Here is a 16,249-nt window from a genome sequence, read left to right as displayed (position 1 = left end):
GATGCTGGAGAGGATGTGAAGAGGAAGGAAGATTTTTACGCTGTTGGTGGGAGTATAAATTAGTTCAACCATTATTGTGGAAGACAATGTGGTGATTCCTCAAGGATCTAGAAATAGAAATTCCATTTGACCCAGGAATCCCGTTACTGGATATATACCCAAAGGATTATAAATCGCTCTGTTGTAAAGACACATTCACATGTATGTTTATTGTGGCGCTGTTTACGATAGCAGAGACTTGGAACAACCCACATGCCCATCAATGATGGACTGAACAAAGAACATGTGGCACATATATACCATGGAATACTATGCATTCATAAAAAATGATGAGTTTTTGTTCTTTGTAGAGACATGGATGAATCTAGAAACCATCATTCTTAGCAAACTGACACAAGAACAGGAAACCAAACACTGCATGTTTTCTCTCACAGGCGGGTGATGAACAATGAGAACACTTGGGCACAGGGAAGAGAACAACACTCACTGGGCTAGGTGTGGGGATGGAGGGGAGGGAAAGCAGAGTTGGGGGGTGGGCAGGAAGGAAGGGGAGGGATAACACTGGGAGAAATGCTGGATCAGGCGATGCCGGGGTGGGGTAGGGGGATGGAGACAACAAACCACTGTGGCATGTACCTATGCAACAGTCCTACAGGATGCAGGATGTGTACATGTACACCAGAGCCCAACATGAAATTAAAAAAAAAAAAATCAGCTCACCAAAGACAGACTAGTAAAAGAAAAACATATCTTATTTATTAATGTGTATATGGAGAATATTGCAGAGTGACTGCCTAACCCCCTAGTGGGTCATAGAAGCTTATATATGATCTTGAAGTTATAGAAAGAATGGGGTCTTAGATTTGGGCTAAACAGGTTATAGGAGGGAGAGAAGAGGAGGCTGGGCTAGCAGAAGTGATCTTGTTATACAGGTGAAACCTCACAGGTAGCAGCATTAGAAAGAATAGATGATAGATGGTTTTCTAGACTGTTAAAGGTGTCAGACCCTCAGTTAATGTTTCCTAGAACTGGACAAGGGAAGGCCTGACTGCAGTCAGTGTAGATTTTTTACATATGTAAATTTCTCTCACAAAAGACAGCTTTGCAGAGCTACTTCTGCTTTCTGACAACCATCTTGGTTACCATATGTTGGCCAGGTGTGGTGGCTCACACCTGTAATCCCAACACTTTGGGAGACCAAGGCAGGTGGATCCTGTGGTCAGGAGATCGAGACCATCCTGGCCAACATGGCGAAACCCCGTCTCTACTAAAAACACAAAAATTAGCAGGGTGTGGTGATGTGCTCTCATAGTCCCAGCTACTCGGGAGGCTGAGGGAGAAGAATCACTTGAACCAGGAGACAGAGGTTGCAATGAGCCAAGATTGCGTCACTGCACTCCAGCCTGGCAACAGAGTGAGAGACTCCATCTCAAAAAAAAAAAATTACAGTACGTTAAAGAAATATATTTGGGGGTAAAATATTTTGATTTCCTGCAACCCCAAATCTGAAATCCAAAATGCTTGCTCCAGAGTCTAAAACTTTTTGAATGCCAACATGATATTCAAGGGAAATAATCATTGAAGATTTGGATTTTTGAATTTGAGATACTGAACTGGTAAGTGTACTGGAAATATTACAAAATCTGAAATACTTCTAGTCTCAAGCATTTGGGACCTGATAAAGGATATTCAGTCTCTAGTTTAAATTTTAGAGACTTATTTTTTGTTTTCGTGGTCTTAGGATAATTAAAAGGGAGCCAGAAGATGTTTGCACCTGCAAGTGTCAGACGTGATTTTAAGTATAATACCTTGAGCTGATTTCTCATGTGTTTTCTTAAGATACCAATGAAGATTCCTCTAAAAACAGTCATTATATTGGTAAAGTCCCCACCATTCCCTTTTTTCCCACTTTGGAAGAAGAGGCAAAGATATTTTAGGTTCTGGAGGTGCATGTGCAGGTTTGTTATATGGGTAAATTATGTGTCACTGAGGCCTAGTGTACAAATGATCCTGTCACCTAGCTAGCAAGCATAGTACCCAACAGGTAGTCTCCCTACTTACACCCCTCTTTTGCCCTCCCACCTCAAGCAGCCCCCAGTGTGTGTTGCTTCTATCTTTGTATCCATGTACATTCATTCAGTGTTTAGCTCCCACTTACAAGTGAGAGCATGTGGTATTTGGTTTTATGTTCCTATGTTAGTTTGGCCTCATGCTGCATCTGTGTTACTGCAAAGGACATGATTTTGTTCTTTTTTATGACTGTGTAGTATTCCATGATATATGTGTACCACAGTCCATCATTAATGGGCATCTTGGTTGATTGCATGTCTTGGCTGTTGGGAATAATGTTGCAGTGAACATAAGAGTACATATGTCTGTTTTGTAGAACAATTTATTTTCCTTTGGGGATATAACCCAGTAGTGGGATTGGTGAGTCAGATGGTACTTCTGTTATAAGTTCTTTGATAAATGTTCACACTGCTTTCCACAGGGGCTTAACTAAATTTACATTCCCCCAAACAGTGTATAAATAAGCATTCCCTTTGCTCCGCAACCTTGCCAACATCTGTTGTTTTTTGATTTTTTAATAATAGCCATCCTGACTGGTGTGAGATGGTATCACATTGTGGTTTTGATTTGTATTTCTCTGATGATTAGTGATGAGCCTTTTTCATATATTTATTTGCTGCATGTATATTTTCTTTTTAGAAATGTCTGTTCATGTCCTTTGCCCATCTTTTAATGGGATTATTTGTGTTTTGCTGGTTGCATTAGGTTGCTTATCAATTCCAGATATTAAACCTTTGTCCAATGCATAGTTTGTGAATATTTTCTCCCATTCTGTTGATAGTTTACTTCAATTTTGACAAAAGCCATTTATCTTCTGGAGAAATAGATTGGGAAGAGGCTAATGTCACTGATTGCTTATACTATACTCTTATTAGGGTTGCTGGGTTTTCGTTGTCTTTTATTTGTTTTCGTATTTTAAGGATAGATATTTGGATGAGTTTTATATATATTTAAGAAAGTTAAACCTATGTAACAGTATATTATTTTTATTTTTAGAATATATTAATAACTTATATTGGAATGGTTTTTGGTGGAGATTATATTTTCACATGGACAAACTTCATTGGCTTGAATATCAGGTAAGTAAAAGTAATTAAATTGAAAACTGGGGATTGGATATTCAAATAGTGTCACAATAAGATTAGGCTACTATATTGATGGAAAATTTATTCATTAATAAACATTTATGGAGTACCTTTTCTGTGCTACATATTTAATGTCTCTACATAATGCTTTTTAAGAAGTGGGGAGATGTCGGGCATGGTGGCTTATACCTATAACCTCAACACTTTGGGAGACTGAAGTGGACAGATTGCTTGAGCCCAGGAGTTTGAGACCAGTCTGGGCAACATTGCAAAACCCCATCTCTACAAAAAAATACCAGTGTTACCTGGGCATGGTAGTGCACGCCTGTAGTCCCAGCTACTTCAGAGGCTGAGGTGAGAGGATCACTTAGGAGGAGGCCAAGGCTGTAGTGAGCTGTGATTGCACTGCATTCCAGCCTAAAAAAAAAAAGGTTGTGGGGAGAGAAAATGCTTCTGTATTCCATGCAGAGTATTTGGGGAATTTTTTCTAGAAGTTGAACTCCCTTTATTTAGCCTTGAAAGCACTTTAATTTTCTTTATTATTTTTATTATTTTTTTTAATTGCATTTTAGGTTTTGGGGTACATGTGCAGAACATGCAAGATAGTTGCATAGGTACACACATGGCACTGTGTTTTGCTGCCTTCCTCCCCTTCACCCACATCTGGCATTTCTCCCCATGCTATCCCTCCCCAGGTCCCCCCCACCCTGCTGTCCCTTCCCTATTCCCCCCAATAGACCCCAGTGTGTAGTACTCTGTTCCCTGTGTCCATGTGTTCTCACTGTTCATCACCCACCTATGAGTGAGAATATGTGGTATTTCGTTTTCTGTTCTTGTGTCAGTTTGCTGAGAATGAAGTTCTCCAGATTCATCCATGTCCCTACAAACGACACAAACTCATAGTTTTTGATTGCTGCATAATATTCCATGGTGTATATGTGCCACATTTTCCCAATCCAGTCTATCATCGATGGGCATTTGGGTTGGTTCCAGGTCTTTACTATTATAAACAGTGCTGCAATGAACATTTGTGTGCATGTGTCCTTATAGTAGAATGATTTATAGTCCTTTGGGTATATACCCAGTACTGGGATTGCTGGGTCAAATGGAATTTCTATTTCTAAGGCCTTGAGGAATTGCCACACTGTCTTCCACAATGGTTGAACTAATTTACACTCCTACCAGCAGTGTAAAAGTGTTCCTATTTCTCCACATCCTCTCCAGCATCTGTTATCTCCAGATTTTTTAATGATCGCCATTCTAACTGGCATGAGATGGTATCTCAATGTGGTTTTGATTTGCATTTTTCTAATGAGCAGTGATGATGAGCATTTTTTCATATGTTTGTTGGCCTCATGTATGTCTTCTTTTGTAAAGTGTCTGTTCATATCATTTGCCCATTTTTGGATGGGCTTGTTTGTTTTTTTTCTGTAAATCTGTTTGAGTTCTTTGTAAATTCTGGATATCAGCCCTTTGTCAGATGGGTAAACTGCAAAAATTTTTTCCCATTCTGTTGGTTGCCGATTCACTCTAGTGACTGTTTCTTTTGCCGGAAAGCACTCTAATTTTTATGCTAGTTCCCAGTGCAATGTTCTCAAGAAATGTAGGGCTAAAGAAGAATAACAAACAATTGTTTGATGTGTGTACCTGACCTCAGACATGTTACTACCTTTCTTTAGACCTTACATGCCTTCACCAGTGAAGGGGGTTACTTGTATTGTTTGAAAGATCTTTTGCAGTTCTTGAATTTTGAATCCCGTGGTCTTAAATATTGTTTACATGCCTAAAAATGATCAAATTTCTGTTTGGGCCAGACCTCTGTTCTCCAGCCGGACTTGCCTAGCTAGCAGACCACATGACATCTCCTGCTGACATGTCTTAAATTTAACTCTTTTTATTTCTTTGAAAGTCTGCACTATCCATAGTCTCTATTATCTTAGTTGATGGAGACCCCATCCTTCTAGCTACTCCATTTAAAAATCTTGGTGTTGTCTTTGACTTTTCTATCTCATATCTAATATCCAGTGTGTTAGCAAATTTTATGGGCTTTACCTTCAGAAGCTATCTAACAGAAGATCTCTTCTCACTATTAGCATTGCTTTCATCCTCATTTAAGCTCCCGGCATGCCTAGATTATTGCCCTAGTCTTCCACACTTTTTTTATTCCTGGTTTGACTCATCCACTTCCCTCTCTTGCCATCCACTCTCAACAAAGTAGGCAGTGCATTCTTTGTAAAAGGTCAGTTTGAATATATCATTCTTTTAATGCTCCCATACTCCCCACCCATGACTATTGAAGTTCCAAAGTCCTTACAAGGCCCCACTAGATCTAGCCTGTTTACTTCTCCAACTTTAGCGGCTGCTTCTCTTCTTCTTCCTTACTCTGCTTCATCTGTATAGACCTCCTTGCTGTTCCTCTAGGATATGTGGCATGCTCCCTCTTTAGGACTTTTGGACTGAATATTTTCCCTGCCTGGAATATACTGCCAGATTATTTGCATGGTTGATTCTTTTATGCCTATAAGATTTTGCTCAAATGTTACCTTCTCAAGGAAATTTACCCTGACCAAACAAAAGCATGAAGGTGGAAATGCATGTGTTGGATGAGGACTGGGGAGAGTGGCCAGTAGGCTCTCCAGTGTGGTTAGATTAAGAGGAGTCTCACAAGGGTAACTCTGGAAAAGTAGCTTAGTAACTGAGTGTGAGATGCCTCTCAAATGTCTCATAACAGGAAGAATGAGTGCCCAATTAGGAAGACATTCTGAGAGACACTAATAGACTGCAGATGGCAGAGGCTGGGTCAAAACTTACTTACTTGCCATACAATTAAGACCTAGTTGGGATAGGGCCAGGCGCGGTGGCTCATGCCTGTAATCCCGGCACTTTGGGAGGCCGAGGTGGATGGATCACAAGGTCAAGAGATCAAGACCACCCTGGTCAACATGGTGAAACGCCGTCTCTACTAAAAATACAAAAAATCAGCTGGGCATGGTGGCGCATGCCTGTAATCCCAGCTACTCAGGAGGCTGAGGCGGGAGAATTGCCTGAACCCAGGAGGTGGAGGTTGTGGTGAGCCGAGATCGTGCCATTGCACTCCAGCCTGGGTAACAAGAGCGAAACTCCATCTCAAAAAAAAAAAAAAAGACCTAGTTGGGATAATCAAAAACAGGAACGTCTTGTTGTACTTTGGACTCCTTGATTTTCTGGGCAAATGAGGTATTGCAGCCATGAGGATGAAGAGAAGCAGCAATTGCCAAAACCCCTTTCATCTTTTTGCTGTTCATTGATGTCAGCCCTTGGTGTGCCTTAGCATTTTGACCAGGAGTTTGACTTGTACTGCTGTTTTATCCCTATTGGGTGGCCACTGCATGGTACTTAACATTGTGAAATGAACTATTGTCTCATATAATTTAAGTATATAATTTAACATAATATGCTAATATACATATAGCATAATGTAACATATATATAACATATAACATCTATAACATACTGTCATATAATTATATAACATACTGTCATATAATTATGTAATATAATTTCTACTTCAATCCTATAAGAATGGTATCATAGTCTCCATTTCACAGGTATGAGTGAACTGAAGCTCTGAGGAGCTAAGTAGCTCTCCCCACATCATAGAGCTTTGTAAGTGGCAGAGTGCAAGTTAGATTCTCTTTATTCAACACTCTGACACCTTTGTGTTTCTCTCTGTTCAGATTGGAAAGTTTTGAAAGGTAGTAGATACAGAGGCAGTACAGCTCTTCTGTATTTGGCTAGTGAGGAAGAAGATGGGAAAAGGCTTCCTAAGAGTTGCCGGATGAAGAGTGAAGATGGGTGTCCTTGGTCATTGTAGGAAGAATGTACCCAGAAACCTGGTTTCAATTATTTGGCAGGAATTTTGTTTGTTAGGAAATAGCAGTACAAGTGAAACTCTTGGTTCACAGGTTTTGATGTAGATTGGCTTATTTGACATATAGAAGGTAGGGTCTAATCTGGGAGGCAGAACTACCTGCCTAGACATATGAACAAACATGTCAGGGATGGGATGTGATGGAAATAGCCTGAACTATTAGGACTCTTGTTTAATAGTTGTATTAACTGGCCATGAGGTTGCTGTATTGAAAGCATTTGCAGTCTATATTTTTAGAATGGATATCTAATTGTTGGGGGCTAATGAATATGTCCATGACTGTAAATTTAGGAGAAGTAGACTGTGTTTGCATTGCTTTTGAAGATCAAAAGTAGATCAGAGCAGATGAAGTAGATTTAGTAGAGTCGATAGATTGAAAGCAGTTTGGTACATTCCAGTCAGATTTGCAGTATTCTAACAAGGTTCCTGTCTCAGGAACTGTAGCTTTGTCTTTTTCTTCTTCTTGTCTCCCAGCTGTGTCTGCCACAGCAGGTCTCTGTGAATTAAAAGTTGGCAGTGCTACTTTGGGAGGCCAAGGCGGGTGAATCAGAAGGTCAAGAGATGGAGACCATCCTGGCCAACGTGGTGAAACCCTGTCTCTACTAAAAATATAAAATTAGCTGGGCGTGGTGGTTCACGCCTGTAAATCCCAGCTATTCAGGAGGCTGAGGCAGGAGAATTGCTTGAACCCAGGAGGTGGAGGTTACAGTGAGCCGAGACTGTGACACTGCACTCCAGCCTGGCAACAGAGTGAGACTCTGTCTCAAAAAAATAAAGAGCTGGTAGTGCTATGGTTTGAAGATTAGACAGATGAAAAATTGCTTGAAAAATTTTTAAAAGGCATAAACCTAGGCTTATATAATGTTTGTACCTTATTTTTAATGTGCATGTTTTAACTTTTTAAAAGAAAAAGTTTGTTGACCAGTTCTAATACCAGGGGTTCTTCTTTTAAAAAATGAATATTTAGGATGATCTAATATATTAACATCAATTTCAGAGTACTAGAAGATACCAGCTTTAATGTGAATATTTATGAGGCCAATAGATTAGTGAAAGTGTCTCTGTTTGAAGTAGTAGAAGATCCTGATTTAGAATCATTTGGAAATGATGTATAAAAATTCAGATATAACCCTTCTTCAAATCTGGGCTTTTTCTCATTTTCCCTTTCTCTTCCCCCCAATTTCCCCCTTCCCCAAAGCTGCTAGAGAGCAACTTATGGTTCCTTTCCAAAGCATTTATTCATCACTACATAATGCATAGTAATCTTGATGAATATTCCGTTCTTTTCAGGTGGTTCATGAATTGCCCTTTCTGAATATTTATATTTGATAATGATCAAGTCAGTAATAAAGATGAAATTAAAAATATTTTATTGTTGCCTCAAGTTACAACCATGTGGCAGTAGTGTGCCCCCTCTTTCATAATGTTATGTCTCCTTGCTCTATGGTCTGAATGTTTGTATTCCTCCAAAATTCCTATGTTGAGCTCTTGGGAGATGAGTAGGTCATGGAGTTGGCACCCTCATGAATGAGATTAGTGCCCTTATGTAAAAGATGCCAGAGCATGATGAGAAGTTACTGTTTATGAACCAGAAAGAGAGCCCTCTCTAGACATTAAATCTGCCTTGATCTTGGACTCCCCAGCCTCTAGGACTGTGAGAAATAAATTTCTGTTGTTTATAAGCCACTATTTATGGTATTTTTATAGCAGTTTAAATAGAGTATGATGTTTATTATTATAGCAGCGTACCTTTTGTCAGCAGTATATCTCCCCTCTGGTCTGTGAGTGTTGGCTGACAGGGAAGGGAGGGGAGAAGAGAATGAAGAGAAGATTATTTATGTAATCTCATTTAATCCATAGACAAGCTTAGATAGATAACATTATTCTTATTTGATTAATACAGAAATGGAATCTCAGAGAGATTAATTTGCCCAGGGTCACATAGCTAGTACAGGTTGAACATCTAAAATCCAGAATGCTCCAAAATCTGGAATTTTTGAATGCTGACAGATGCTCAAAGGAAATGCTTGTTGGAATATTTCAGATTTGGGATTTGGATGCTTGGCTGGTAAATATAATGCAGATATTCCAAAATTTGAAATCAGAAACACTTCTGATTCCAAGCATCTTAGATAAGAGATACTCAACCTATAGTATATTCAGGATTTGAACCAAGACCTAACTGTAGAGTCAGTGTTTTTTCAAAACATTAACTATGCTGGGAGTATAGGGTCTGACATTATCATTAGGGCTATGCCTGAAATAAATTCTAGGACATTCTTTGTCTTCTTCTATCCTGTGCTTCCCCAGTATTCCTAACCCGTTTAAATAGGCTTAATATGAACATCAAAGGTTGTCTTAACAAAGATTGTCTTAACAGGAAAAATAAGAAAGCATCTTTGTTTTTTAGATTGTTCTGGGAAGGGGAAGCTAGAGAAAGGCAGGAGAAAGAAAGGAGAGGCAGCCCTTCTACTTTGTTTTGGGGTGGGTTTGGAGGCAAAGGGAAATTGACTGTCATGTGAATGGACATACATGTGATCCTCTAGGAGAGTCATCAAATTCCAAAAAAAAATTAAATGGGAAAAAGCTGCTAGATGAAGGAAAAGATGAAGCTCTGTGAACATTGGCATAAGAATTATCTGGTCTTACTCAGTTCATGAGGCCCCTTTCTTAGTGGGGTGATAGGGGATACTCAGTTCAGCAGTTACCTATTGTGTTGCTAAACAGTGCCAGGCCAATTGCCAGAGACTCTGTACAGCTAAAAGAATAAGGCCATGGGAAATTAACAAGATGATAAGGACAAAATGAGGATGGATAACTAATATCCAGTGGCACAGGGGTCATCAGGGAGGCAGCAGTTGGAGTGGAGAAAGACTGACCTGGGTTTTATTCTAGTCCATTATTAGGATGCTTTGTGACCCTGAGCAAGGTACCTTATGACTCTGGGACTTTCCTCATCTATAAAATGGATACCTTGGAGGGATATTGTACCTTGCAGGAATACTGCAAAAACAGGAAATGTATATGAAATGCTTAACATGTAGATGTTAATAATTTGTTTGCTCTTAAGTGCTGTGAGGTGCAGATGAGGAAAAGGAAGACTCTGGTTGGGAAGGTTAGATTGGAAAAGGCTTTATTTTGGGTTGATTGGGGTCTCAGACAATGGCTAATATTATGTGAGCATGTGCAGTGAAGAACAAGCGCCAGTGCCTGATCCCGCTTACTTCCTAGTGGGAACAAGAGCTCGGCATTTCTTACCCTTCTGTACTGGTCTGGGGCTGATGTCAAAGCCCAGAGGAGAACAGAACTAATTTCAAATAAGCAGCAAATTCATGAGTCAAGTGGTCAGACAACAGATGAGTGCCAAACCCAGGGCAGAAGAATTTGAGCCCAAGTCAGGTACCCAGCTGGCTGGAAACCAAGAGAATCTTGGGTGGCAGTTTCTGTGGAAGAGCCAGGGAGGGCAGGCCAGGAGTGATTGGATCTGTGAGTTCCTCCAGCCTACTTTCCACTTAGTGAGTAGGACAGGAGGCTGTGTATCCTAGGTGAGTTTGAGGTCTCCACAGAGAATGGACTGAGTAATCAGTTACCAAAGAGTGAACCCTCCTGGTAATAGGTGTGATGGATAAGTGAGGGGTACCAGCAACCACCTGTCATAGACTGATGGCTCAAATGATAAGTCCCCCACTGTGAACTTGCTTTTAGTCAGAGAAAAATCCGCTCTGTGAATCTCCTAGGGTCTGCATATTTAACTTACAAATTTGGTATGGTTCCTCTTAATGCCTGTTTTTCAAAATGCAAAAATACAAGTAAAAATTTACCCATAATGTTAGCATCCAGCTGTAAGCACTGTTAATATTCTTGGTGTGTTCCTTACAGACTTTTGTCTGTTCCAGTGCGTATTGATGTACATATTCATGTTCATTTAAATAAAATGGGATTGGACAATGCTTGATGTTGTATGAGATATTTTCTCTTAAAAATTTAAGTCTTTGGCCGGGCGCGGTGGCTCACGCCTGTAATCCCAGCACTTTGGGAGGCCGAGGCGGGTGGATCACGAGGGCAAGAGATTGAGACCATCCTGGTCAACATGGTGAAACCCCATCTCTACTAATAATACAAAAAATTAGCTGGGCATGGTAGTGCGTGCCTGTAGTCCCAGCTACTCAGGAGGCTGAGGCAGGAGAATTGCCTAAACCCAGGAGGCAGAGATTGCGGTGAGCCGAGATCGCGCCATTGCACTCCAGCCTGGGTAACAAGAGTGAAACTCCGTCTCAAAAAAAAAAATTTAAGATGTCTCATAAAATCTAATATGTCAATACCTGTTTTTATTTTCTACCATTTAATAGATGCATAATGTTCTATTGTATGAATTGGACAATTACCCAATGTGAAATTTTACCTTTATGTAATTTTTTGGTGTAAGTTTTTTTTTTTTTAGCCAGTTAGAGTGTTTACCCTAAAACCCTCTCTTCCTCCATCTCTAATGGTGGATTTCTGTTTTGCAGCATTGCTGGGAGCCTGGTGTATTCCTATATCACTTTCACTGAAGAGCAACTGAGCAAACAGTCAGAGGCTAGTAACAAGCTGGACGTTAAGGGGAAAGGAGCAGTGTGACCAGAGGATTGCTTCATCTACGTAGGCCTAAGTTTTAATCAGCTCAGAACACTGTGGATTCCTACACAGACACTGAGATGTCTTGATTATGGAGGAAATACCATTCCTTTGCACTTGTACAATCTGAGGATTGATTGCTGCCTTTTAAAATTTTATGATGAGAGAAACTTATAATTGACTATTTTAAATACCTTGTTTGAATTAATTTATATGAGTCTGGAAAATGTACTGGGCTTTTTAATTTATTTTTCTTCTATGCCGATGGTGAAACATCAGTGTTTTGAAAGTATTTTATTTCATAATTTGATATCCAGGTGTCCCTGAGAGCTGCATATATAATGTTTTCCAACTGGAGCTTCCTCATTCAAATTGTTGCTGCATCCGGAGGCAGTTTAGCCTTTCCTCTGCTGGAAATGCAGACAAATATGTGAAATTTCTCTTCTTTGAATCTTATTTCTTATGATTGCATTGTCTTCATTATGTCATCATTGCATTTGCCAAAGAGAACAACTTTGGCACTATACAAATATGTGGGGCTTTGAAGTGTATCACTGTCTGTGTTGGCTTCCCTGCCATTCATGGGATGAGCAGAGTGCATTCCTTGAAAATTTGTTCTTTTTTGTTGTGTAGAAAGGGGAGAATGAAGAGTATGAGGAAGTAGGCCTTTTACTCATTTATTCATCTGTTTGATTTATCACAACATGTTGTGAGTGTATGTGCCAGGCATTGTGCTAAAGGCTGGGGATACAGAGATGTTTGTAGGTAGTTAAAACATCTCACTCCTGCCATAGTGACTGAGGTAAGATTGAGAATTTAGCTCTGTTAATCGATTGAGAAGACGTCACTAGCACTCAAAAGACACAAGTCTGGAAATTGGATTAAAAGTACCTGCCTGCCTACCCTGCAACAGCATGAGTCCAAATGCAATGTGAGATGAGGTACAAGTAAAGAGCTGCGTTTTGCAAACCATTGTAGCTCAGCATTGACTCCCTCTCCAAGTGAGAATGTCATATGGGTAAGTCTATTTTCCCATGCCTCCTTCCTTTGGATTTGATTGCTCTTTGTATCAATATGATGAGGTCCCATGTTTCTGAATCTATTGGTTTGAGGGGAAAGGCTGGTTAGACACCTTGGTATTGTCAAGGGTTGGTTTTTCTCTGTCAGTTTCAGTGTTAGAGTGCTGTCACCTTCTTAAATAACATGAGCAATGAGCAAACTTCCCTTCTTTCAACATTCCCACCTACATCATAGCCCCTTGGCCGACTCACCGAGCTTGCCAACTTCTCTCAAAACCAATGCTGCATTTTGGGAGAGCAGTTATATTTGCCTAAATTGCCTCTTGGGGTAATCTGGAGGGTGGAGGTGTTAACTCAATATAATCCTGTGACTTAACTCAGAGATAGCCATTGACTTTTGGGATTTGTATGTTTGCTCAGACCAGTTGTGCAGTGTGCAAGAGATTAGGCACCTTTGTACTAAGGCACACACTAGCATCTATTTCATTGGGTCTGGAATCTACTGGACTCTGTTGACCTAAACAATTAGGGTTTCATTTTTTTTATTTGAAAATTTATATTGAGATCATTTTCATATGCCTGTCTTTCTCTTTGGTTTGTCTTTATTAAAGCCTGGCTCGTGGTGCTGTGTTCCTAGAATTATGCCTGTGGCCAGCTCCCAAGTTACAAGCTCCGTTAAGAGCCTTAGACTCACTTTTTTCTAGCATCTTCTGATCTGAGAAAATTCCACTGGGAGTAAAGGACATTATCTTGTGTCAGATGGGTCTTACTCTCCCTATTTTACCAATGAGAAAACAAAACTCAGAGAAAGGTGACTTGCTAGTATATCAAACTCATGTCCCCTCTAAGGGAGTAAGGAGATAGATGCTAGCTGAGTTCACTTGAGCTCTTTCAAAAAAGCAAGCAGTTGATTAAATTTGGTGTCAGAGAGGAGCATACTTTGCAAATCAGCAAGAGTGACAGATTACCCTGTCCTGGAACCTTATCTCACTTCCAAGCTGACCTTTGTTGTTAATGCCCTTCTGGTTGTAAATGTTGCCAGCACTTCCTGGTTTTGCCTAGGTACAGTGAAAGAGCATAGTGAGAGCTGTTTTCAGTGATTCTGTTCCTTCTGTCAGCAACACGAAGGAGGGAAATTTGAGTAATTTTCCTTCTAGAATATTTCTTCATGAAAAGCTTTTGGGTATATTTAACAGGTGTTGGGCTAGAGCCCCACCAGGAGTTCAACTCCCTCTTGGGGGTCAGGTCCCTAGGAGATCTGTCACCCCTTAGAAGTATTTGAGAAAATCATGCGTAGTTATAGCTTCACTAACTGGCCATGACAGGCTTCTGTGCCTCAGGAGCCCTGGCTAATGTGGAACCTTCTGTCTGTCCAGAGCAGTACAGAAACTTACAGCTTCTGCCCTCTCTGTGTGCTGCTTCCTGGATGCCTCCTTCAGCTGCTAACCAGCAATACAAGATGGAGCAGCCTGTGCACGCTGGAGACAGAATAGTCTTTTGGAGTTTGTATTTTGCTTATTGCAGGCATGGTATATTATACTGGTGATTTACCTGGTACTGTGGCACCTCCCAGAATGTCTGGATTTTGCCTCATGGTTGATATTTACTAGGCAGAAATATTTTCCTGCTAACTACCTCCTGGGAGAAACAGAGGCAATACAGAGTTAAATCCTTAATTTGCTCATTGAAACAGATAAGCTGTCTTCCAAATTTGTCTTCCAAAAGACAAGTTCTATGACTAGTGGATCCTGTTCAATGTAAGTGAAGTCCTCTTTGACCAATCTGCTTCTAATCTAATCAGTGCTAAATGGATTGAAGTAACCCTTGTTAGCCTGGCTACACATTGTCAACATGTCCTGTTGAGTTTTAATTGCCCCATGTGGCTGTGGATTTTATAAGTCAGTCCATATAGGCTCCAGTTTGTACCTAGTTTTAAAAAAAAGTACATTTACATGCTTTGGGTGGTCCTGTTGTATCAGGAATCCATGGAGGGTTTTGATCAGTAAAGCTGATACAGGATCCTCACGGAGAGACACTGGAGTTTCACATTGAATTGGTTTGAAATGGCACCGCAGGACTTTGGGTCTGCCTTGCTTTGCTTTCAGTGGGCAAAGATTTAGGAAATAGTTGTTGTATGCCAAGCATTTTGCTAAGCACCGGAAAAAAGATAAGGCATGGTTCTTTCTCTCAAGGAGTGTGTAATTATTTAGCCAGACATGGTAAACTGGACCTTGAGTGGGAGAACGGAGACAGATGAAAGGAGTCAGTGATTTTGTAAACAAGAGCTGCCTGCACAGTTATCAGTATCACTGATTTTAGGGGTGCCCCACCGAGCTAAAGCATTTTTTTAAAGTCTGAGATGACTTTCGTAATTCGTATTAATCTTCTAGCCCTTAGCAACACAGCTCTTACAATTCTGTAAGTAGCCTAAGGCCTCCTCCACTACTGTACATGGTCTTGCTTTTCCAAAACTATAATTTTGGTTCTTTCTATGAACATGACTGTAATTGATTTTTCTCTCTTTGAGGGAAAAATATCCAGAATAAATGAGATAATGGATATGAAACTATTTAGCACAATGCCTAGTACATATTAGGCACTCAGCAAATGTGGCTACCATGTCATTATTTCATGGTGAGACACGAGGCAAAACAGGATTCTTAATTTATGCTCTGTAAATGCTAGAGGCCAGGGCAATATGGTATATCCTGAAAAACATGACCCTGTACCTCATTGCCTCTAGAATCCTTAGGTAACAGTTTCTGTTCACTGTCTTTTTAAAAAATATCTACTGGACACAATTGTGGCCATTATGTGATGCAGGTGATTCTACCTATTTTTTAAAAAGAACAAAATTGCTTTTATATTGTGATGGTACATTTCCTTTAATAAATAAAGTAAAGTTATTTTCTTCTCCCTTTTCCCCCTCCCTTTTTTTTTTTTTTTTTTTTTTTTTTTAAGAAGGGTCTTGCTCGGTTGCCCAGCCAGGCTGGAGTGTAATGGTGTGATGGTATAATCATAGCAGCTCACCATGGTCTCAAACTCATAGGCTCAAATGATCCTCCTGCCTTAGCCTCCTAAGTAGCCATGACTATAGGCATGTGCCACATTATGCCTGGCTCATTTCTTTCTTTCTGCCCCCCAAAGCTTTTTTTTTTTTTTTTTCAATAAAGACAGGGTCTCACTGTGTTACCAGGCTGGTTTGAACCTCCTGGCCTCAAGTAATCCTTCTGTCTCAACTTCCCAAACTGCTGGGATTACAGGTGTGTGCCACATGTCTGGCTAGAAAAATTATTTTCTATCTTAAAAGAAGATAATTACATTTTAGAATGATAATTCAGTTAAATCTTTCTCAGTTTCTCACCTTAGGATGGCTCCTGGAAAGGCCAGCATTCCTTTTCCCCTCTCTGAATTGAAAGCACTTGACTCCATGATGTCCCTGCTTCCAGGTCTGTCTCAGTTGTCGTATATCTTGAGTCCCTGGCACCATCACTGTTCTTTAAACGAATCTTCTAGGTCTTACTTTCAGGATGCTGCTTCACGGTAAGAGG

The 16,249-nt window shown here is 40.2% G+C and overlaps 1 protein-coding gene across 2 annotated transcripts in view; it reads left to right on the top strand.

The window, feature by feature from the left end:
* SLC35D1 (solute carrier family 35 member D1) overlaps positions 1-15,619 on the top strand; it is a 69,923-nt gene extending 54,304 nt beyond the window's left edge. For both annotated transcript variants that reach the window (XM_009001458.5, XM_002750933.7), the window contains 2 exons: positions 3,067-3,149; positions 11,574-15,619. In XM_009001458.5, the coding sequence (XP_008999706.1) occupies positions 3,067-3,149; positions 11,574-11,682 (192 nt within the window). In that variant the 3' untranslated portion in view covers positions 11,683-15,619. The remainder of the gene's footprint in view (positions 1-3,066; positions 3,150-11,573) is intronic.
* The last annotated feature ends 630 nt before the right edge of the window (positions 15,620-16,249 follow it).

This window comes from Callithrix jacchus, chromosome 7, assembly GCF_049354715.1.
Source record: "Callithrix jacchus isolate 240 chromosome 7, calJac240_pri, whole genome shotgun sequence".
NCBI classification, from domain to species: Eukaryota; Metazoa; Chordata; class Mammalia; order Primates; family Cebidae; genus Callithrix; species Callithrix jacchus.
The sequence above is the reverse complement of the archived record's forward strand: the minus strand, read 5'-3'. Positions and strand labels throughout refer to the sequence as shown.